Raw genomic sequence first — 22816 nt, 5'->3', positions numbered from 1 at the left:
AAAAGCCATTTTCCTTCATTGATTCATTTCATCACATCTATACCTTTCACAATAAGTTGTAGATAAAGAGATACAGACTGATTTTTAATCTTCCAGACGAGTCAGTTGTCTGTTGCGCAGAAGTGGTTGTGATTACACGGATTGCATTCAGTGTAAAGTGGATATCTGGCTCAGAAAACCTTTATTCAGCTCCCTAACTGCCTCTACGCCCCCTGCACTAAGCATGTCCATCCAACAGGTGCTGATGAAGTCATTTAGTCTTGTGCTGTGGTTGTGTATTGTATTGCTGATGTGAATGAAACTCCAGTGTCCCACTCCGCGGTGGGAATGAAAGGCGCTATAGAGAACCATTTAGCTAATATAGGAACACAGCTTAACCCCGCTGCCTCCCACAATGCCGTTCTTTGAAAGGAGACGGCAGTTCTCACCAACTGAGAACAATGCACAGGTGGAGGTTGGCTTTTCTCCACCTGGCTCATACACCTGTGCCAAACTGAGCCGTGCAGAAAAGGCAAACCTAAGACATGCCACTGTAAATCCACCAGCTTTACCCTGTTTTCTTCTAATTCCTTTCCTTTCTTTCCTTTTCCTTTCCTTATACGTGCATGCTATTTTCTAATGAGCTGGCATCTTGGAGAAATTCATCCTTTAAATCAGTGGCTCCCAACATTTTTAGCTTTTAAAGCAACACCGTGCAATTTTGAAAGAAGAAATAAGACTTCATTCCTGTAAAGACTGTAAGTGAACTCAACCCCCTCAGGAGTTTTACTTGGCGTGGTTTGACAAGCTGTTCGCGAAGGCTGATAGCAGCTAAATTGAGCAAACTTTAGATAGATATTGTCATTAGTGAGTCAGGTTGCTGACTTTATGACTCTTTGCTACTTGTGCTAACGTGAGGCATCCAGTTACCCTGTTATTGTGAATTGTGACCGAAGTTACATATCATTACTTTAAAAAAAAAAAAAAAAAAAAAAAGCAATGTCCACTTCAAACTAGAGCTGCAACGATCAGTAAACTAACTGATTAATTGATCAACAGAAAACTAATTGGCAACTACTTTGATAATCGATTAAGTGTTTAAGTTATTTTTCAAGCGAAAATGCTAAACATTTAACAGTATCAGCTTTTCAAATGCTTTTCCTTGTCTTACATGATATTAAATTAAATGTTTTTTATGTTGCTCATACAAAACAAGACAGTTCTTGGCGTCACTTTGAGCAAATTTTCTTTTTTCACTGTTTTCTGATGTTTTATAGACAAATCAATTGATCAGTTTACTGAGAAATTAATCAGCAGATTGAATGATAATGAAAATAACTGTTTGTTGCAGCCCCATCACTTGTTGCACATATATTTTTTCTCCGTGTTTTATTTAAATAGTCCCAACCAAGTAAAAGTCTTTACTAACTAACATGAATAAAAGCAAAGATTAAAGTCAGTGAAAATATGCATATCCTTGGGTTGCAGAAATATTTTTTTCTGCCCTTCTCCCCTGTTAATTACCTGATTTACCCCTCTCTTCCCCCATGTTGAGATTCACCGCTTTTTAATTATGTTCTCTACCTGCGAAGGTTTTTTAAGTGTAGGAAAACACGTTCACAAAGCATTGCAGCTGTGACCGATCTGAATGAAACTACATTTTAAGTAGATGCAACCTCTGCAACACAATACTTTTACTGATGAGCTGAAACAAGAATGACTGTGCAAGTTTAAAACTCCTAAAGTGGCAGAGTGTGTGTGCAAAGTTGTAAACTAAGCCCAGAAAACCAAGCCCAAGCATAGCTTTTGTATGCAGTTGTAATTGTCTTAGGGCTGTAATTGTGTGTGTGTCAGTCTGTGTGTGTGTGTGTGTGTGTGTGTGTGTGTGTGTGTGTGTGTGTGTGTGTGTGTGTGTGTGTGTGTGTGTGCGTGTCCTACCTGTGGACTGAGAGAGGAGAGAAAGCAGAGGTAGGAGGTAGAGAGAAAAACCCATGATCAGGACCAGCACAGAGACCAGAGAAGATCCTGATAGACTAAATTTCAGCTGCCTTCACATTCTGACTCTGTGCAGCATTTGAAGGTGGGAGGGAAACTGTTATGAGAGTATTACAAAAGGTGTGTGTGTGTGTGTGTGTGTGTGTGTGTGTGTGTGTGTGTGTGTTAGTCTAAGAAAGAAAAAAAGAAAAAAGTGACTCTGAGCAAACACCCCCACTTGTCAGGTGTGTGAAAGTGGAAAGACGGACACCTGGTGGCAAAAACAGATACTTTGGAGTTATTTCCAGTGAGGTTCCTGTGAGTTATACCAACATGGAAGCAGCCTCTGCCTCCTCCATCAAACCCCTTATTTTAATGCGAAGAGTATTCACGACATAAAAGAGACCAAATTTAAAGGGAACTCTGCACATATGAAAAAAAAGTTGTATGAAGTCTTGTGTGGTTTCAGAGGGATCTGAACATCTGGGGGCGTGGAGTTAGATAGAAGTGAGCTTACAGGACCTTTGCAGCCCCGCTCCTCATCTCTGCTGGAGGCTTCCAGTTTTGAGGCCACATTAGCCAGTTCTAGCCGAACAGTCTCCAACCGGACTGTCATCGGTTGAGTTGCCTTGTGGGTAAAGTAGGTGTCATGTTTTGCAAAGGAGGAGGAATGTGTGGAATAAAAAGATGATACCTCTGGTTGTGCTGCATCGATTTTTATCCTTTTTTTTTTTTTTTTAATTAGTCCATTGAGAGTCCGACATTGTTAAAAAAGTGCCATACTTAATAGCTAGAGTGCTCTTTTAAACATAGCCTACTCAAAGATGTCAGCCAGGGCATTAATCGATTACCGAACGGGCCTACCAGGGGCCCAAAGGGTCAGACCACAAAGAGACACAAAATGAACACAAAGTGATGCAAAACGCCTACAAAAAGGGGCTAAACAAGCATAAAGAGACACAAAGAGCAAGAGCTCTTGCAGCAAGGTGGACAAAAGTCTCCAATCGTGGCAATTACGCTGACTGGGGGGACTACAGTTTGAAGCATCACGTCGATTAAAACCAGGCTGCCGAAAGAGAAAAGAAAGACAGGAGCGAGAATGAAACCAATTAGAAGGAATGCACCTTTTTAGCAGGTTTAATATTGGTATGTAACATGGTTAGCTAGCTGATATTATGATAGTTGACTTGCTCATAAATGAAGCAGCCTCGTGTTCAGTTCGAGGAACAGCCACTGAGAGTGGACCAGCTGCAGGTCCATTGTCACCATCTCCTCATGTCTGAGGATGTCAGACAGGATGAGCTCAGGAAGGTTTCACTGAAAGTCATTTCAAACAGTGAGCTTGCTGCTGTTTACCTACAGGCTAAATTTTCTTGGCAGGCGTTTTTCGCAGCAGGCACTTTGACAGCTCATATAAGCACATCGATGGCTGTATTAGGGGAGTCACTTCCAGGGCGCTGGTGTGGAGTTGGTCTGGTTCCAGACACTGGAACTGCTGTTTCTTCAGTGATTCGAACAGTGAATGTGATGCAGTATGGCATACAATAATGATGACGTTAACATAAAATCACAGTAGGTCTTTTTCACAGAAGACATTTTGAATAGTCAGAGTAGGAAAAGCACAGATGTAAATAATAAAATGAGGTAAAGCCCATTTTGCGATGGGGTCGCTCCAGCCGCGACGCCCTTCAACGCGTTGGTGGTTCCTGTTACAGTGGGTGTCTTCGGGACCACATTTTGAACAATGGGAATGGAGGAGCAACTCACATTTGGGAGAACTTAAAACAAACTGTGGGCAATGACAGGGCAGCTCAGGAACATCTTAGAGAGCCAATAATAAAGTACTTAGTTTTTTTTTTTTGTTTTTTTTTAAGAGAAGACATTTTGTTGCTTTTTCTTTCTTAGTTTTCTGAATTTATAATTTGCAGCACCGTTCACGAAATTGCACTCTTGACAATCTAGCACTTCCTGTTAGTATAAAACACAAGCGCATTAATGTCTTGTATTTGGCTGCTAGAATTATGTACTATGAGGATTAGTAAAACATAGTAGAAGCAATGATACAACAAATTAGGACATAGTGAAAATAATATAAAATATATTGTAATAATAAGCCAGGAAAACTGATACATGTAGAAATATATTTATTTCAATATTAATCCAATATACATGGATATTTATTTAACTATTAATTAGAAATCCCCTTAAATTTTAATGGGGTGATTTAAAAAAAAAAAAAAAAAACATTTAGCAACTACTGTTGTTAAACAATTAAACAAGTTACATACATTTGTTAGAGGCATTTGGCGGTTTAGGAAGATGAAATAAAAACGTCCTTCATATGATCCTGTTTGATACTGACAAGTTGCAGTCAGCTCAAACATGACTCAAAACCCTGGGTTCGAACCCTGAGGTCTCCGAGACGGACTGCACTTCTCATCTCCTTCTCTGCCGTCTGGGCAGAAACGATCAAGTACCTTCAATCCGTCATCATTGAAATGGAATGGAATCAAAATCGATCTGTAGGCAACTTCCTACAAAATGAAAACTCTCATTGTGATAAAAAAAATTTACAGGTTAGTAAAATATTACTAGCTCCGATTTTTCTGCCCTTCAGCGATGAGCACTGATTGTGCTGTTAGTAAAAGTTGTTCATACTCATTACAAAATGAAGAAACCTGACATCGTAGTGTAAGTCATACTGTAGCTGTAGGCATTGCGTTACAAAATTTAAAATCATTCATGGCACAACATCTGCCTTGTATTGTATATTCTAAAGTATGTCATAAAGTATATAAGTATGTTTAAAAAATTTTAAGTGTGCAAAACAGGTCTAAAAGGTTGAAATGGAACAGAGTAATGCTTAATACAAATGTAAGAGCCTTAGATGAGAATAAATAATTAGCTTCGTGATAATGATTTGATAATGATTTGTTCTCTACGTGCAACATCTGACTCTGTTATTGAAACGTAAAATGTAGTGAGAGAACGCCCGAAATGTTCCAGCGGTGCTTGCGGATGTTGATTTGATTTACGCTGAAACTTGTCGATTCTTCTCCTTGGTCCAAAAGGGTCAAGGAAACAACCGATTTGTTGTCTGGAAAGCAGCAGGATGTCTTCAAAGGAGATACTTCTGGAAAAAAAACAAAAAACACGTCCTCCCGGTAAGTGGCCCATCAGTTATTCACTTTTCTTTAATCTCTCACTTCCTCTGCATTGACTCTGTTTGTAATAAATGACTGACAGGTATCTCAAAGGTAAGCTGTCACATTGTTACTTTTACTCCATTAAACGTCCTGCATTCAAAATTTTACTTACGTACCAGCAGCAAAATGTACTTTGTGTAAAAAAAAAGTAAAAGTGCCAGTTGTGCAACATGGCGCCGTTCAGAGTCTTTTATTTATCGTATATGTATTATTGTAATATCGTGACCGATGCCTTACATGACATTGCATTCATGTGGCCGGTGCTTTTGTCCACAGCGACTTAAAACTTATTGCATTCAAACCACGTAGGAGCTAGAGATAAGCTATCACCTAAAACTGACGAATTTATCTCTTTTAAACAAATGACTATGCATGATGCATTAACAAGTGAGGAGGATGTTCATGTTGTTAAAATAGAGCTAACTTTAACAACTTTATATACTCTTGGGTAGTTTAATCTTTGACAATGTATCATACTTCTTAAATATTACTAATAAATAAATGTAGTGGATTAAAACTAAAATATTTTTCTCCGAAATGTAGCAAAAATTTGAAATATACAAGTAAAGTACGAGTACCTTGAGTAAATCTACTTAGTTACTTTCCACCACTGGTAGAGGGCGATAATACATATTAACCCTTGGTGGTGGAAATGTGCCATAAAAGGTGGCACCAGTAAAAGGAGAAGAACAAGAACACAACACGCAGGCGTGAACAAAGACTGAAAAGTTTCAAAATGCTTCAGAACATTTAAAAGGTTTTTAAAAATGTATTAAGAGAGAGGACGTGTTTGTTAGCCTTTAAAGATATATGCATTTTTGTAAAGAAAACAGTGTTTCTTTACAATGAGAAATCCTACATGGTCCGTCGAAGGAGGAAAAGCAACACGCTCACTGGCAGCAAGACACAGGCCGTGTCTTAAGTTCCTGCAGAGGCCAGTCATCTGTCTGTGCCTCTACTCTGTCTCTCTGTTCCACTAAAAAACGTGATTTGCTTATGGTGACTTCACTTGGTTGCTGTGCAGAATGTGCTGTATGTGCAGCGTTTGATACTAGAGGGCCTTCGTCACATTTATCTGCTGCAGGGGGAACACCACAACAAGTTTTGAAAGACAACCGTGGTCAGGTATGTAACAACTGACTTTTCAGTGAAGAGGGAGACATCTTGTGTCTAGCAGGTAAACTTCTTGTAATTAAAAATATTTGCATTTTCATAGACTCTGGTGTAGATGTAACAAGGTAGCTCGAAGAAAAGTATTTTTATGTCTTAAAACATATCTTGATTTTTAATACACAACACTTTATTTCTTACGTTTTGTAATCAGCGAAAGAATACGTCAAAACGCAAGTCAAAACTGTCGCTTGAAGATGGTCGAGCTTTCAGTGTGTGTGTCAGTATCAAAAGTATTTTTTTCTTTCAGCTTTGCTCCTCTGTGATTCGGAACGCAGACATACTGCCGCTACCAACATGTTTTCGTCATCCCGGCGCTTTGTGGTGGTGAGAATGGAGCAACCTGTCGAATTTCCTCGCCGTGCGAAGTCGGCATGTTCTCTCCTCCTGTGTAACTCACCTGTAGCACAGCAGCAGCCACCGCAGCCAGGACGGCTAGGAGCGCCACCCGCCCGATCCAGCCCAGGTCTATGTTCTTCAGGATGAAGAAGCGCGCCCAGCCAAGTTTCTTCGGCGTGTGAGGCGGGTACCGCATGCTGTTCACCCCCTCCATGTTCAGCTTTTTGATGAGGCAACTACGCAGGTGGCTCAGCTGGTCAAAGCTGAACTTGCCGTGGTAGCAACCCATACCACTGTTTCCTGTACATGGAAAATATAAGTTGGTTTGACCGTTCGGACAAGTATTAGTCTCCAGTTTGATGGCAATAAATGGGCACCATAACATAAAAACAGAGACCGAAAAATCTTTTGACATGAGATCAAATATTCGGGTGTAAGCTGCGAAAAAAGCATGAAAATCAGCCTTCAAAACAGACAAGTTTAAATGGCCACTGTGAAGACAACGATCAAATCTGGTAGTTTCTTGTATTATAGAGAAGACTGAAGATTTCAAAACAGCGGACTCACCACACGACGGTAAATGAACACTGACTAAAAATTAAAACGACAAAATCTGTACTGTGATGGATTAACTTTCTCTAGCGAGTTCCAGGTCAAGGCAAGATCACAGACGTTACATGCTGAAGTAAACCAGTGGATGTCTTGAAACGTATGAAGTCCGGTTGAAATGGTAGGTATTCTTTGGAAAATGGTTTATCAAACCGTTATTTAACCAGGTACGTTCCTGCCTTAACTTAAATGCTTAAATGCGGTTTCATTTTTATAATGTCACACTACAGGGGACTTTGAGGGCCACTTTATGCTTTGTCAGAACTAGTTCATAAGTCGTGCTGCCCGACCATGTCAGACATCAAAGGGTTTATCCCTTATCCGAACGGCCACACCGGACGGCGGAGTGAAAAACCGACCGTCGCGGAGAGAGGGGGGGGCGTGATATTGTCTAAAAACGGTGATAACAGCACTGATTTTCAGACCGTCTCTCCCGGAAGACAGTCAAGTTGCACTTTACATACATGTCTGTCTAGATTTATACAATGTATGTAGTGAAGACTGTAGTGAAGAAGGAATTTTAAAAAATGATTAAGTGTATTTAATCGTAATTAGCGTATGAACTCTTGAGTTGTGGTCAAAAACATGTCTTGTGCTATGTATACATTCAGTTTATATTCATTCATTTCAAATATGATACAAAACATACATGGCATACCAAAAAAATACATCATATATTGCATGTTGTGCATACTGTGTACCATATACACAAATATCTCATGTTACTCATGTTACATTTACTCACATAAATGAAATTGAATTAAATTAATCAAATTATGCTAAATCAATCAATTGACTGTATTGAATCGAATGTAACTAACAAAATTGACTTAAATAATTCAATTAAATCCAAAGTAAATTACATTTGCTCAATTAAAGTCTCTGGAGGAGTTGTGTTTCAAAATTTACTGAAGGAAATTGAATTCAATGGATTAATTTAATTAAGTTTACTAAATTAAATTAAATTGAGTTAAATTCATTAAATAAAATTAGGTTTAATTAATTAAAATAATTAAATTTACTCGATATAAATCTGCTCAATTAAATTTAATAAAATTCAGTCAATGAAAATGAGTTAATTAAATTAATTTATTAAAGTTCAATTAATTAAATGAAATGAAATTTACTTAATTGAATTAGACTAAATCTATCCAACTAAATTCAATTGAGTTCAATTAATTTATTTAAATTCACGCAATAAAATGCTCACTGCTCACTCACTGGTGACTCCACTAACGCAAGTGAGGGAATGGGGGAACTTGTCTTTGCAGTAGCATTTCTGAGAAGAGTCAGCGCTATGTGAACTCACCCACTCCTCCGAAGGGCAGAGAGCTGACAGAATAGTGTACAAGGCAGTCGTTGGCCAGCAGTCCTCCGCTGGAGGTCTCATCTACCATTCTTTTTATCACCTTTGGAGAGAGGAGGAAGAAATAATCATGTTATACCCACGAGTCTGAATCTACACCCCGTGCATGTAGAGGTCTGCATCTGTTAACTGCTGTTATGGAGACCTTGTCATCCGGTGTGAAGACGTAGAGGGCCAGAGGTTTCTCTCCCTTATTGATAAACTTGATCGCTTCATCCAGACCGCTGACCGGCAAGATGGGAAGCAGAGGTCCAAATATCTCCTCCTGCATCACCTTCGCCTCTGGCTTCGTGTCACGCAGAACTGTGGGGGCTAAACGCAACACAGAAACACTGTTTATTATTCCTGGTCTTCATTATTTTAACATGTTTAAATAAGGAAACCCAAAAAAAAGCTCCCACCAAATGCTTTTTTTGACGCCTGAGTGTATGACTCAGGCAGACAAGTCCTGATTGATTTTCATGCGAAGGGTTGGTGGAAGTCAGAGGTATTACCTATGTAGCAGTCTGACTCGTCGTTGTCTCCTCCTACAGCGACGGTGCTGTCGTCCAACATGGCCATTATCCTCTTGAAGTGGCGCTGGTTGATGATGCGTCCATAGTCAGGGCAGGTCTTTGGGTTGTCTGTGTAGAAATCCTGCCAGTGGGAACAATGTAATATTACATAAATATTCCTGTGAAATTCCCCCTAAATCAATGATTTTTTCGGTTCACTCTGGTTTTAAAACATAGTTAGTTTTCCTCTACAATCACATCTGACATCTGTAGACTTTCTGATATAACAGGTTACTATTTAGCCATTCTGGGGCTTTTCATACGGAATCAGCTGTTTTTCGACGTTTACAATGAAATAAATAGATTACTACCTCTCCTTAGTGCTAGAGCTGTGTTTTCAGGTCTTCAGTACCTTAATGGAATTCTTGACCTCTTCGATGACCTGGTCCTGGATGCTGGGCTCGCAAAGGATGTAGTCTGGGGCGATGCAGGTCTGACCACAGTTAGTGTACTTTCCCCAGGTGACGCGTCTATACGGGAGTGGAAAAGTCGACAGGAGGGTGTCAGGAAGGAACAGCTACAGTATGAGGGAGACTGGATGAAAAATATGCTAAATGAAAAAAATATATAAAGGAAATTTGTACGGAAAAATGAATGGGGATTCGTGTTCACTGTCAAAAATGGGTAACGGTGTCAGTGTGCCCAATGTTTGGCACACTTTGATCGGTGAAGATTGGCAACAAATCTGACAATTGGGAACACGTGAGAAATTCACTTCATCATTCCAATGAACCTCGTATATTTCTAGATGCCACAGAGGGGATTTGGTGACGCGGGCTTGTCGTAGGCCCCGCCCACACCGTCGGTGCAAAATCTGCAGTCTCTGGGACCTTTCTCTGAGTAAATATGCACATTTGAAAAGTTGCAATACGACAATGAAAAAAACATGAGGGAACCTGGCAACCTTTTCAACTTTGGAGCTGGTTAACATGCAGCCAGGACCACCACACTGATGTCAGCTCTTCGCTGCAACACCAGCTTTCAGTTGGGAAAGGTTGCAACCCTCTAGCTTTAGAAAGATCCGGTGAAATGACCTTTACGAGGCCGATGTGTTGAACTATAAGTTTACTTAGTCTGGGTCCATTTGGGAACATTTTTGACATTTGGGTTGACATCTGGGAATGCCAGCCACCCCATTTAAAAATGTGCCAAATGTCAAAATTTAACGAATTGACCCTTACATTTTGACATTTGGAATACATCTGAATGGGGTGCTCAATGTTTCCCAAATGTCAAAGACCAAGTAATGACTTGCTGCTGACTTATCAATGTGAAACTGGAATATGTTCCACAGTTAAAGGCACCTTCTTGAATCCTGAACTTTATTCATGACAGTATATATGTATTCAGGACCAGTGTAGGAGCTGTTTCCAAGCGTGACAGACTCTGCCTGGCCTCTCAAAAAGCGGTGCCATCATGTCTGGTGTCCTCTCTCTCACCCTCTTTCTCGCTGCAGGCTGAGCAGAGGCTGAGCCGGTTGCCACTGTGACATTTAGTCTGTCATCTGTCAGATCCTGTTATATTCTGATATTTGGGAACATTTTTGCCATTTGGTTGACATTTGGGAATGCCGACCACCCCATTCAAATGCATGCCACATGTCATATGTTTGCAAAATGTTAAAATATGGACTCGGACGTGGTACTGGGACGTAAAGTCTGGTGACCTCACTCTCATGCGCTTTATCTCTGCAGACTGAGCCAATCAGAGAGCTAACTTGTGACCTCATTCTTTCTCTCTGCAGGTTGAGCACAGGGTGAGCCAATCAGAGAGCAGTAAGAAGCCATAAACGCCCCCTGCATCTTCTCCTTCTGCTTCATTTGGATGCAGAACACCCTGAAAGTAAGTGTTTCTATTTTCTTCCCTCTCTTTTCTTCCCTCTCTTTGTCTGAAAATTGTATTTTTGGCATGAATGAAGTGATTGCAGGTAGTCCAGTTAAGCAGTAATCTCTGGAAGACTTTAAATGATGTTTACAGATGTGCTAGTTTAAAGGACATGTAGTATGTAGTAGTAAAGATGAAAATTTTACTTCTTACTTTTGAATTGACTGTTTTTTTTGTTTTTTCCTTCAGAAATGACTCTTCCAAAGAAGAGCAACTGCTGCCCTGTGTGCTACAAAGTGTACACAGCAATGTCCAATCACCTTCGCACCGCCCACAGGGTAGCAAATTTGCAGGAGAGGAGGCTCCTCCTCAACCTAGCCACCAGGAGGGTTTATGTCAGGGATTCGGCCTGTCCAGTCTTGGGGTGTACATATAAGAGTAAAAGACTGGACAGGCACCTGATAGAGAGCCACCCTGACCTCAGCAAAAACGAGGTGGAGAACCACATGGACGCGGTGAAGGTAGCAAAAACACTTGCTCTCCTGGCAGCACTGAGGGCGACCAATCCATCACCAATGATGGCTACCACCCTAGACCTGGAGGGAGAAGAGGAGGGGGATGAGGTGCGCATTCCTGAGAAACCTCAGGAGGAGGGGGCGGCCACATGCACTGCCCAAGACTGTATAAGCCGCCTGCAAAGTTATTGTGAGGCCAGCAAAAAATTAAAAGAACAAAACCAGAAGCTGGAGAAGGAGCTCTCCACTGTACGCAGACGGTACAAGCAGCTGGACAAAAAGTACCGCCGCCTGTCCAATGCGGCTGGATTGGTGAGTGAAGCTGGCTATCCCTAGACCTGAGTGTTTTATCTTAACATGAGCTCAGAGAGAATCCTGGGTTGCTTTATCAAAATGAATCTGAGATGGAGCTAGTGAGAAATATATAGATGGCATGAGTCAAAATAATTATTATTTCTATATTTGTGTGTTTTTTGACAGCCAACGCCAGAGACCAAGACGGAGAAGAGGCTACTTGGGCTGGAGAGGAAGAGGAGGAAGAAGAGGCAGGTCTGAGCATTATTCGTAAACTCTTCCGGTGTAGCGGGAGGACACCTGGAGTGAGAAATCGTATTTTACCCACCTCCATTGGTAAGAAAAAAAGTAGCATATAAGTTAGTGAGTGATTTAAGGTTGGAATTTCATGTTAAATGTTTCTCACATACTTTTCTATGTGTATTCACAGACAAGTACCTCAGCAAATACCAGAAGTACCACGAGGGAAGCTGTCACTCCCAAAAACAGCTAGAGAACACTATCTCAAAAGTGAGCACAGTCAAATCCTTTGTTTACTTCATGAGCATGGGAAGCAAAGATTTGCACTCTTGGCACTTTCTTGACAACATAGCAAAAAATCAGAGAGTAAAAGTGGCTTTCCTAACCATGTCATTTGTGTTTAAGCAGTTATGACACAAACCTATGAACAGTGGCTAAATTCAACCTTGCGCTTTTGTAGATGGGCAGACCACCTGCTATCCACGGGCAAGACCATGACAACAGCTAACTTTCATTTGAGGAATGTGAAACAATTCCTCAAATATATGAAGGAGACCCCACCGCGCCTCTGTCGCTCTCCCCGATCCAGCTAACACTGGTGATCAGGGCTGTGCGAGCAGCCATGGGTCACATAACCAAAAAGGTTGTGGTTCACCAATTAAAGGTTAAGGCAAGCAAAATATCCACGGTGGTGTCCAGGGAGACCCTCAAGAGGTGCCAAGGCCAAGATCCCACAGCTGCTGGGTAAGTGTGCATAGTGGACGGTTGAGCCTGTGTGTGTGTGTGTGTACGTTTGATTGTGTTTGTGTGTGGGCTTATCTGTGTCTTGCAAGATGCTGAAACGGCTTTTGTGTTCTTTCTTTTGCTATGTCCTCCACTCAGAGGAAATGAAGAATGACAACAACCAGCAGCTCCGTTACCATTTTTATGGTTACTTTGCAGCGTTCCGTCACCAGCATGTATGGACACCACCCTGGAGTGCTGACAAATATGAATGTGGCTGAGGTTCAGGCTGCCAAGACTGGCAGCAAGTCCTCTGAGGGTTTTGTTGTCTCTGTAAGTATGAGGGTTTTGACTGATGTGTGGTTAGGTTGTCGGATTTTACCTTAATATTTTGGCATTTTGCACACTTTTGAAGGAGATGGTAGGGATTGGACATTTTGATAGCCCGCCGTGTCAAAAATGTTGCTCTTTGTTACTACAACATTAGGGAATCCTGATCAGTTTTATTGGAAATGTATGATCTGACAGGGTCCTTGCCTCTCTCTTGTGTTCTGTGTATTGCAGGTGAGCGAACACAAAACCAATAAAGGCTTTGGGGTGGCCAAGATTTTTTTTGAGCCTGAAGAATACCAGTGGCTGGAAACTTGGCTGAAGCTGCGGGAGCAGTGCCAGCCACACAACAACCTGGTGTTCTTCGCAACAGGCAAAGGGCCAGCAAAAAACATGGTCCGCTACATGCAGGGGGCCTGGGAGGAGATGGGCTTACCAGGAAAGCCCAACTTTGTTGATATTCGTACGGCCGTGTCCGCACAAGTGAGTTCTCTTCAGTCACTCGTCCTGCAGCAGTCTCGCAATCAAAACTCTGCTGGCTTTACTAACAGCACCAATCTTTGTGTCCCTGTCTTCTACTGTCCCCAGGCAAATAATGTCTACTCATCAGGGGTTAGGAAGAAGAAGGCCACTTTCATGTGCCACAACACAGCTACAGCAGACCATTTCAATGCCCCAATCTCGATGTTCCCCAATCCAAGAAGCTGTGGTGGCATTTCAGGAAGGCCAGGTCCGCCTAAACCTCCTGTGTTCGGGGTTCCCAAATGTCAAAGACCAAATAATGACCTGATTTTCACTTACCAATGTGAAATTGAAATATGTTTTATAATACAGGCTCCTAAGTGCTGAACTTTATCCATGACAGTATATATGTATTCAGAACCAGAGTAGAAGCTGTTTCCAAGCGCGACAGTGACTGCCTGGCCTCTAAACAAGCGGTGCTATAATGTCTGGTATTCCCACCTCCTCCCTCTCATGCCAAATGTAAAAATATCTGGATTGATAAAAAAAATCTGACATTTTGCATACTTTTTTCACTCTGACAAACGGGGTTTGATAAATGGGACCATTTTTGACACAGGGTTCCGCACAGGGAACTTTTTGGATGCTTCGGATGAGCCTCCCGGGTGTGTTGCCAAAAATGTTCCCAAATGGGAGGAAAAAAATGACACCCAGTGGCCGTTTTGGGGTACTCTGACAAATGGGAACCCAGACTCCGAACTTTGGAAAATCGTAATTTGGGGGCCGTGAGTCGGATTGGGATGCTGTTGGTTGGATATTGATGCAGATTGTTTGTGTTCCAGATTTTTATGCCCCCCCCCGTGTGGGCAGGAATTCGATTTTTGGCCCGAAATTCCCTAGTGCGTGAATGGGAGAGTTTGCTAATTGTCAGGAAAGTCCTAAGACGGAAAAGGAAACATATCTAAGCATCGTTCTGACCTGCAGGCTACCCTTATGTCACAGTTTTTGTCAATGTAGCAGGGGCTCTTTCCGCCCAGCTCCAGGGTGACAGGTGTCAGGTGTTTGGCGGCAGCCTCCATAATCAGTTTGCCCACCACGCTGTTGCCGGTGTAGAAGATGTGATCAAACCGCTGGCGCAGCAGCTCCTGGGTCTCTGACACTCCTCCGGTTACTACAGGGTAAAGCTCCTGACACACAGGGTAGTAAAACACAGTCAGTTATCACAAAGCTGCAAAGTCTTGTGATATCCATTTTATTATAATTTTGCTCTTTTCTTTTTTGGATTTGTAGATAAACTGCAGAGAAAATACATATGTAAAAATAAAACTGGTTGTTGGTTGTTTGCACATCATATATGCCAAGCACACACTTTAACTTTTCCTGTTAGGAGCCTTTGAATGCATGGCTGCCCATGTAAAGTTTATATACTATAGTAAAGGTGAACAGTGTTTGTCAGATATACTGTACCAGTGCAGACAGAGCCAGCAGGAAAGCTAGCAATGTGGACTATAAACACAATCTGTGTTTTGTTCAGAGAGGAAATAATTCTCTTTGTCAAAGTGTACGTGTCGATTATGTTAATTTTTTCTGAAATTAATCCTGTCATGATGATCCACATTTGGTGAAGAAGGAGGGTTAAAACTTTTTACCCTGCCTGTTCAGGATCAGTTATGTATTGTCTCCCTTTAAGTGTCTCTCTTCACTTCAATGAATCCTCGGATACATGTTATGCTGATGTTATGCCATCCGTTCTTACTTTGTCGATGTAAACTGGCAGCAGGTCTTCCATGACCTTTGCAGTGTGAACACAGACCTCAGAGGGCTTCACCACCGCTGCATTGCCTGGACAGGTAAATGACAAAAGCAACCGTTAAGACAAGACAGAAGGACACAGCCTGCAAGATGGTACAATTATGTAACAAATTTGTCTTAAAGCCTTCATTTTCTTTTACCATGTCTGTCCAGTTTGCTTTACCAAGTGAGTCAGCGCAGATTTAATATGAAATGTGGTAATGTCTATGGCAGTAGTTTGGTCACATAGGGGAGCAGCGGGCGTGCCGTTAATTCACCATTTGTGATCTGTACATGATAATCTGGTGCTGCTAATGACAGAGACGGAGGAGTGAAACATTAGAAGTAGAGTTTTAAAACGGTCTGAAATCACGTATGTAGAGTTAAAGGCTGAAATCGGTCCTGGGTACAGTTAAATATATTGCTTTAGTCTCCTTCTTAAGTCTAGTTCCTCATGCATTAGCTGTTCTTTTGGTGAGACGTTACAGCTCTCCTGCAGATTGTTTTCCGATGAGTCAGCTGTTTTTTTTTTTGTGATGATTCTGGCATGACACGTTCTCAAAAGCAAGTAAGTGAAACTTGAAGACATTTTGAATAGTGGAATAATAACAGTAATAATATTTTACCGCATGTATGAGTTCCCAAGCTCAAGAATGAACCTCTGTTGTCAGAAGTGTCTTGTTGGTGTGTTGTTCTGCCTTTTTGGCTCATTATCCAACCGACGTTCATGAGGTGCTAGCTTCTCCGCGACATTAGATCGGCTCAGACGGTCCACCTGACTCCCCTGATGACAGCTGTTAAGTTGTTGTAAGTTTGCATATTTCCTCTGACTCACGCAGCTGTTCTCCAGCTGTTTAGCTTCGTCTCTGTTGGCAGTCTCAGCTTCCTGCCTTGTTGTATTGTTTATGTAAGCATTAATTACTGTTTTGGGTTTAAACACGCACTTAAATGACTGATGATACTCAGTGTAATACTTGTAGAGCCCACCTCTGACAAGGGAAAACAAAAGGAAGCCTAACCTGAAATGTACATTTGATACTATAAATTTAAAGAAGTAATGTTGCATACATAAGGCTTCTTTTTGTGTGGGGGCATATATTACTTATACTACCATATTGCCCGTTTCTTACATTGACTACAGCGGTTTATGGCTGTGCTTTGCTGAGATCTGTCAGTGTATTTTTGCTGAAACCATTTCATTGGAAATAAAACATCAATTCATAACACATCAGATGGCATCTAAAAAAAAAAAATGCAGTTCTCAGTATTAGAGAAACTGCATTATATTGCTGCGACTTCTCACACACCTTCTCACCCTACACCCTGCGTAAACCCGCCTTTAATAAATGTCACAACTCAGATTAGTGTTTTATTGATCACAATAAATACCGCCGATTGTGTCCTTGACTACTGTCAGCTGGTGGCACATGATGATACAACACACACACACACACACACACACACACATTTTCTGGAACGGAAACTGTATTTATGTTTGCCTGTATTTATACTCTCAAAATGTGTTAAATCTAATGAATTAGGTCTGGTGACGGTGTTGAGCTAAACTTCTATTTTTATGGTCTTTATCCTGACCTGTGGCCTACTAGGAGAGATACAGGAATTCATTTAAGATAATGCTGGAGCAAAGGATAAAGTCCATGCTGCGCAAACACTCCATGCAATGTTTGAGTTAAAACAGGCTTTATCCAAATGAAATACAAATTAACCGTCTACCTGCGGCAGCTCTCGTAGCACTATTATGGAAAACTATCACCGGGGATGAGTAACAAGCAAAAGATTCAAGCAAATAAAGAATCAGACAAAAGACTGTTAAGATACTGCAGTGTCATGCTAAACGGTCACAAGCAAACACTCCAGACTGAGGTTTGCATCACAAAGTGATCAGAGCTGAGCCAAAACACTTGATTTAGAGCACAGGGTGGCCATTTAAGGGTAGCCTTTGAGAGAGACATGAATTATTCACAAGTTCACTCATTATCCTGGAGCGGAGTGATTCTCTCAGAGACGAACCTTGCCCTTTGAGCCATCACTGATAGGAGCGGCGCACAGAGTCGAGACACGCGTGTTCACACATTCAGAAACACCACAGCATGCGCTCATGAGGACCCGAAAAACACATGGCACGCATGTAAGGGGGTGAGCATTTCGTATGCTGCATCTGTGCTTATGGTCGCCCCCCCCCCCCTGCGGCTGCGGTATAGGTTTCACAGCGTGGCATTTGACCCAGTGTCGGGAGCTGACAGAAAATAAAGAAGGTTGGGCAATGGCGGAATAAAAAGGGAACACACGGAGAAAACTGAACAGGACTGAAAAACAGAAGCAGAATAGGGAAGTACTAAATAGTCACACTGTCCCCCACAAATGAGACAGAGTTGTTGTAGTGTCTGCATCTTTGTTTTTTAAAATGCAGCGAGTTGTATGGGCTTTGAGGTGCCTAGGAATTCGGACCCCTTACCTCAGTTTTGTTTTTTTTGTTTTTTCCCCCAACATTTCATATGTTGTGCTGCTCATCTCATTTTGACATTGTAGGTACAGGTTGTGGACATTAGTTCGACTGCCACGAAAACCTGCAGTGTTTCTGCCTTCTCAGCCAACAAATGGCCATTACACATCTTTAAGTTGTAGTTGTTTTAGGCTTGAGTTACTTACAAATGCTGAAAAGGTAAAGCTAATAAGATCCGACGAAGGATTTGGTTTGAATTTGATAAAAAGGCTACTGAACCCCACTCACACTTATCAAGCAGCTTGACCTCTTGTGCCATTTTGGGGTATTATGGAAAAAGGCCGGTGGACACAAGTCTTGCATGAGGGTTTTCAAAATTCAACTGGGACAATGTGCATGACGTGTTCACAGTCAGATCCCCACACAAAGTTCATCGCGGGGAAATGACGATGACACCAGAGAGAAATGTGAACGCTGACCTCGTTGCATCACACACACGCACGCACACACACACACCACAGTACCGGCGGCAATGGCTCCGATGAGCGGCTGGATGGTGACGGCCCAGGGGTAGTTCCAGGCCCCGATGATCAGCACCACTCCCAGCGGCTCCGGCTTGATGTAGACGGTGTCCGAGAGGGTCAGCAGGTTCTTCTCCACGGTTCGAGGGGCCGCCCACTCCTTCAGCTTCCTGATGGCCAGGCTGATCTCCCCCTCCAGACCCAGGGTCTCGTACAGCTGGGTCCCCACCTCGCTCTGGGGATGATAGGCAACGCCACTGTTGTATTTTGTCTCTTTTATCACTGTATGTTTTTATTTTAAAGTCTGTTTGTAAACACAAGAAAGTTTTAAATTTGTAACCAGGGGGTGTTTTCCATTTTGTGATGTGATTTATTTTTTTTTTGGGTGTCTTTGATACTTTTTACTTTGTTCGCTCTCTGAAAAGATTTTATCAAGCGTTTGTTTAAAGGATTCACTTTTCTAGTTTTTTTTAACTCTTATTTTAATCTGTCTTACTGTCAGACATCGAATGACTGTCCATGTCTTCATAAAATTAAGTTACCTGTGTAAAAACCAGGGACAACGGTGGAAATAAATCCAGGACTTTATTGTTCTGTAACAGACACTCTATATAGTAGGTGGCATCGAAAAGACAAAAAGCTTATTTTGTACCTTGGAAATCCAAAGGTCTGAACCAACAGACTCAGAATGACTGATTAGTTTTATCCCCCGTGCTTGCTCTTGTTTTTTGACCAGGTATCGATTATTTCGGACTAACCACTCACCTTATTGAGATCTTTCTTGATGGCATCTGAAATCTCTTTCTGTTTCTCGGTGAATAACCGCTGGAGGTTCTTCAGCTGGCGGATGCGGTGCTCTAAGGATCTGGACCTGCCCGTTTCGAAGGCTTTCCTGGCACGAGCCACTGCCTGCTGCTCCCTGGACATCCTGGGAACGAGATTCAAAAGACAAGATAGTTTTAGTCTGCTGTTCTAACCGACTCTATCCATGAGAGCAGCACTGGACCTAGTTATGTATAAAGCTGGGAGTGTAATCTGAATCAATTTGAATTCAGTGTGTGAAGGCTGGTCAACTGGAATTATCAACCTTTGTCATAAGTCATGTGATTAGTTATGGATCATATTTAGTATAAAACTGTAACTGTTACCCTAAATCAGTTTAATATGACACTGTTAGTAATCCTTGTTTTGTGGGGCTGCCCCAGCTCAACCAGAACACAAAAACGAACACATTAAAAAGAAAAACTTTAAAATGCGTTCAAAGGCAGCACAGAGTTACAACATTTCATTATGTACGTTCAGTGGCAAGACTATAACTGTGGAGTTTCTCATCCATGCACACCTGGACAGTTGCTGCCATTTACCGACCGAACGGGAGTTGAAATGAGTTGTTTAATTGATCGACGAGAAACCGATCAGCAAATACTTGGATAATAGATTAATAGCTTCTGTAATTTTTCAAGCAAAAATGGTAAAAAAAATTTTTTTTTACAAAAGCGCCAAACATTTTTTGGTTCCAGCCTTTCAAATGTGAGGATTTGCCACTTTTCTCTGTTTCATACAATTGTAAACTGAATATCTTTATATTTTTGGACTGTTGGTGAACAAAACAAGACATTTTAAGATGCAACCTTCCTCCCTGGGATGTTGCAAGGGGTATTTTTAAGCTCCCTATCTATCTAATAATTGAAAGATCAATCAACTACGAAAATAATCATTAGTTGCAACCCCCAAACTAAACCTCCTCACTGATATCATCTATCCCACCCATCATTGCTATCATATACGTTCCATCTTCACGTATCTTTGCTGTGTCATCTCTGTTGGGACTAGAGATGGTGACAATTCCAATAAAATAACAAAGTGCGATTAGAAGAGGAAAAAAAATAGAAAGTGTTTGCGTGTTCTGAGAGGACAGAGCCAAGAGACCCCAAAGGTAATGATAAAGAATAACATACTGAGGTTAAATGTTGTTGTTTTTTTATGCATGCAGATTATAGCTACAACATACAGATTATAAATACAGTGTACCTCAGAGGTGTCTGGCATTTCAAGGATTATACGTACAGCTTTTAGGTACTTGTACTTAATTCGGCTGTTTCTATTCAATGGTAATCTATGCGTCCATTCCAATACATTTCAAAGCTAAATATTACTCGTTTTACTCCACTACATTTATTACACAGCTATGGTTACTTACAGGTTATTACTGGACAAAGACAACCTGTGATGGGTTATGGATTATGAACAATTTTTTGAGGATTAAACTGCCCACCAGTGTGCAAGGTAGATGAAAATTAGCTCCACCTCAACCTGCCGAAAAAAAATTAAAACGCTGCTTACATTATGCGTCAGTAGTAGGGCGACAACTATCGATTATTGTCATTCTCTATGAATCTATCAATTATTTTCTCGATTGATCGATTAACAGTTTGGTCTATAAAGTTTTGAAAAATGCCCATCACAGTTTCCCAGAGCACAGGATGACATCCTCAAATATTTTGAGGACTATAATAAAAACTACTAAAGAAACTAGGGAACTGGAAAAATTAATATTTGAAAAGGCTGGGACAAGACAATCTTCTTTTTTTTTTAGTGACTCAAAACGATGATTTGATTATCAAATTAAATTCAAATTATATTTGCAGGTGAATTTTCTGTGGATTGACTAATCGATTAATCGTTGCACCTCTAATAAGAAACATAATTGAATTGAACGATAATGTCACACCGACAAGAGAGCACCGTCACCTCTGATACTCGGGAGATTATTTCTGCACAATACTTCTACTTGGGTACAATGCAGTAAAACGCAGGACCCGTGCGTCGTGGTACCGATAATAAAAGTGAAGCAGGAGACCCATATACTTCTTCTACTGCTGAAAAAAAAAAAAGGGGGGGCATATTACTGCTTAATAAAGGCGGCTGAAAGCGTCGGGGGCGATGTGTGACCGTGGCCTCCTCGCTGATCCACGGCGGGTTTAAAGGCGCCTCCTGCGGTCGCCTGCGCTGCGCTGTGCTCGTTTGTTTCCAGAAAAAAAAAGAAAAAAAAAAGAAGAAGAAAGGAGACTGTGTGGTAGAGGGTTGAGCTCCGGGAGGTTTTACTGGGTCAGAGTCAAATGTGCGCAGCGACGAGAAACTACAACAAGCCGTGGCGAGGTTATCCGCTGGACAACATGCTTCGCTAAACGGCGTCGCATGACCGCGGATCGTTACTACTCTGTAAATAAACCCTAACTAGTCCATACGACATCTTCCTAGGCCGTTATACCGTTGTATCGGTGTCCTTATCGGGATATATATATAGAAATTTTTTTTTTTTCGCGATCTTGCCACGGTTCCGCCGATCGCTGCCCGCCCGCCCGCCGGGCCCGCCGCTCGGCCAAACGTCTGCCACGACAGACGGGAAACGCTGCCGACGTGGGCTTATTTTACTCCTACCTGAACGCTCTCGGGGTTTGCGGTCAACGCCTGGCGATCCCCCTCTGTCCTTACGTCTGAGGCGGCCCGGAGGCGAGAGGAGCCGAACAATGACAGCGGCCGAGAAGCGCTGCTAGCCCCCTTCCCCGTTAGGTCACACCCCCGCGAAGGGGGCAGGACCAACAAGTCCGGCGGAGCGGTCGGCCACGCTAGCGGGGCCTGACCGGGAGCCGGTCACAGAGCCCCTTGTGTCGGAGTCGGTGAGTACGTTATGTTATATGGGCCACGGGGGCGGTTCAAAGACACGGAGAGACCACAGGGGGGCGCAAAAGGTGATCCTCAAGGGGGGGGCAAGACAACCACAAGGAGAGTAAACCAAAACAGCCGCTGAACAACTTAGAAGAGAGATGACAGCAAGGAAAATATGAAACGACTGCAAATAGACGAAAGGAGGCGACGGTCGAGAGTCGCTCAACGTCTTCACACTGACACTCACACATACTTCTTCTTTCTTTTTTCCGTTGCGCCACCACCAGGTGCACGTGTCGGCGCCGCGGCTCACGAGCAAATCCGCATCTGCGGAGCGGATGCCAGTCCCGCCAGCGGCGGCGCCTTGTTTTTTTCCTCGTGCCTGGGTCCGGGTGTCACGCGAAGGCGCCGGTGCCACACTGGTACGCAATGCTCCGCTACAGGTAAAAGTCGTGCACTGAAAATGTCACGTACGTAAAGGTGATTACACACAATCCAAAAAATGGCCCCTGTCAGTGTTTTACTGTTATATATCATTAGATTATTAGTACTTGTGCAATAATGTACAAGCATTTTACTGGCTCATTTTTAACTATATTTGGTTTCAACTAAAGACTATTTTTTGAATTAATACATTAATATATAATGAATTAATCTCCTGATTATTTTACCCAGAGCATCTCTACAGTATGGCTGCAGTCTCTCGGTTTAGTTTTGTTTGTGTGTGTGTGTGTGTGTGTGTGTGTGTGTGTGTGTGTGTGTGGTGTAGGAGACGGTTCCGCTGTG

General features: G+C 42.1%; 1 protein-coding gene across 1 annotated transcript; it reads right to left on the bottom strand.

The window, feature by feature from the left end:
• Positions 1-4174: 4174 nt before the first annotated feature.
• Positions 4175-22022, bottom strand: aldh3a2b (aldehyde dehydrogenase 3 family, member A2b). The gene is made up of 11 exons (XM_040150138.1): positions 21803-22022; positions 19127-19289; positions 18365-18596; positions 15342-15427; positions 14564-14772; positions 9550-9667; positions 9138-9279; positions 8789-8955; positions 8587-8686; positions 6730-6968; positions 4175-5086 (listed from the first exon to the last, which is right to left on the bottom strand). The coding sequence occupies exons 2-11, from the start codon at positions 19286-19288 to the stop codon at positions 5072-5074; spliced, it is 1470 nt and encodes a 489-aa protein (XP_040006072.1). The 5' UTR covers position 19289; positions 21803-22022; the 3' UTR covers positions 4175-5071.
• Positions 22023-22816: the final 794 nt, after the last annotated feature.

Source organism: Xiphias gladius, chromosome 17, assembly GCF_016859285.1.
Source record: "Xiphias gladius isolate SHS-SW01 ecotype Sanya breed wild chromosome 17, ASM1685928v1, whole genome shotgun sequence".
In the NCBI taxonomy this organism is placed as follows: Eukaryota; Metazoa; Chordata; class Actinopteri; order Istiophoriformes; family Xiphiidae; genus Xiphias; species Xiphias gladius.
Note: the sequence above shows the minus strand (reverse complement) of the source record. Positions and strands in the feature narration are given on the sequence as shown.

Coding starts and splice junctions, on each gene's coding strand:
- aldh3a2b (XM_040150138.1), bottom strand. CDS start 19,288: ATGTCCAGGGAGCAGCAGGCAGTGGCTCGTGCCAGGAAAGCCTTCGAA. Junction 8,956..9,137: donor CGAGTCAGACTGCTACATAG/GTAATACCTCTG, acceptor TGTTGCGTTTAG/CCCCCACAGTTCTGCGTGAC. Junction 8,687..8,788: donor TCTTCACACCGGATGACAAG/GTCTCCATAACA, acceptor CTCTCTCCAAAG/GTGATAAAAAGAATGGTAGA.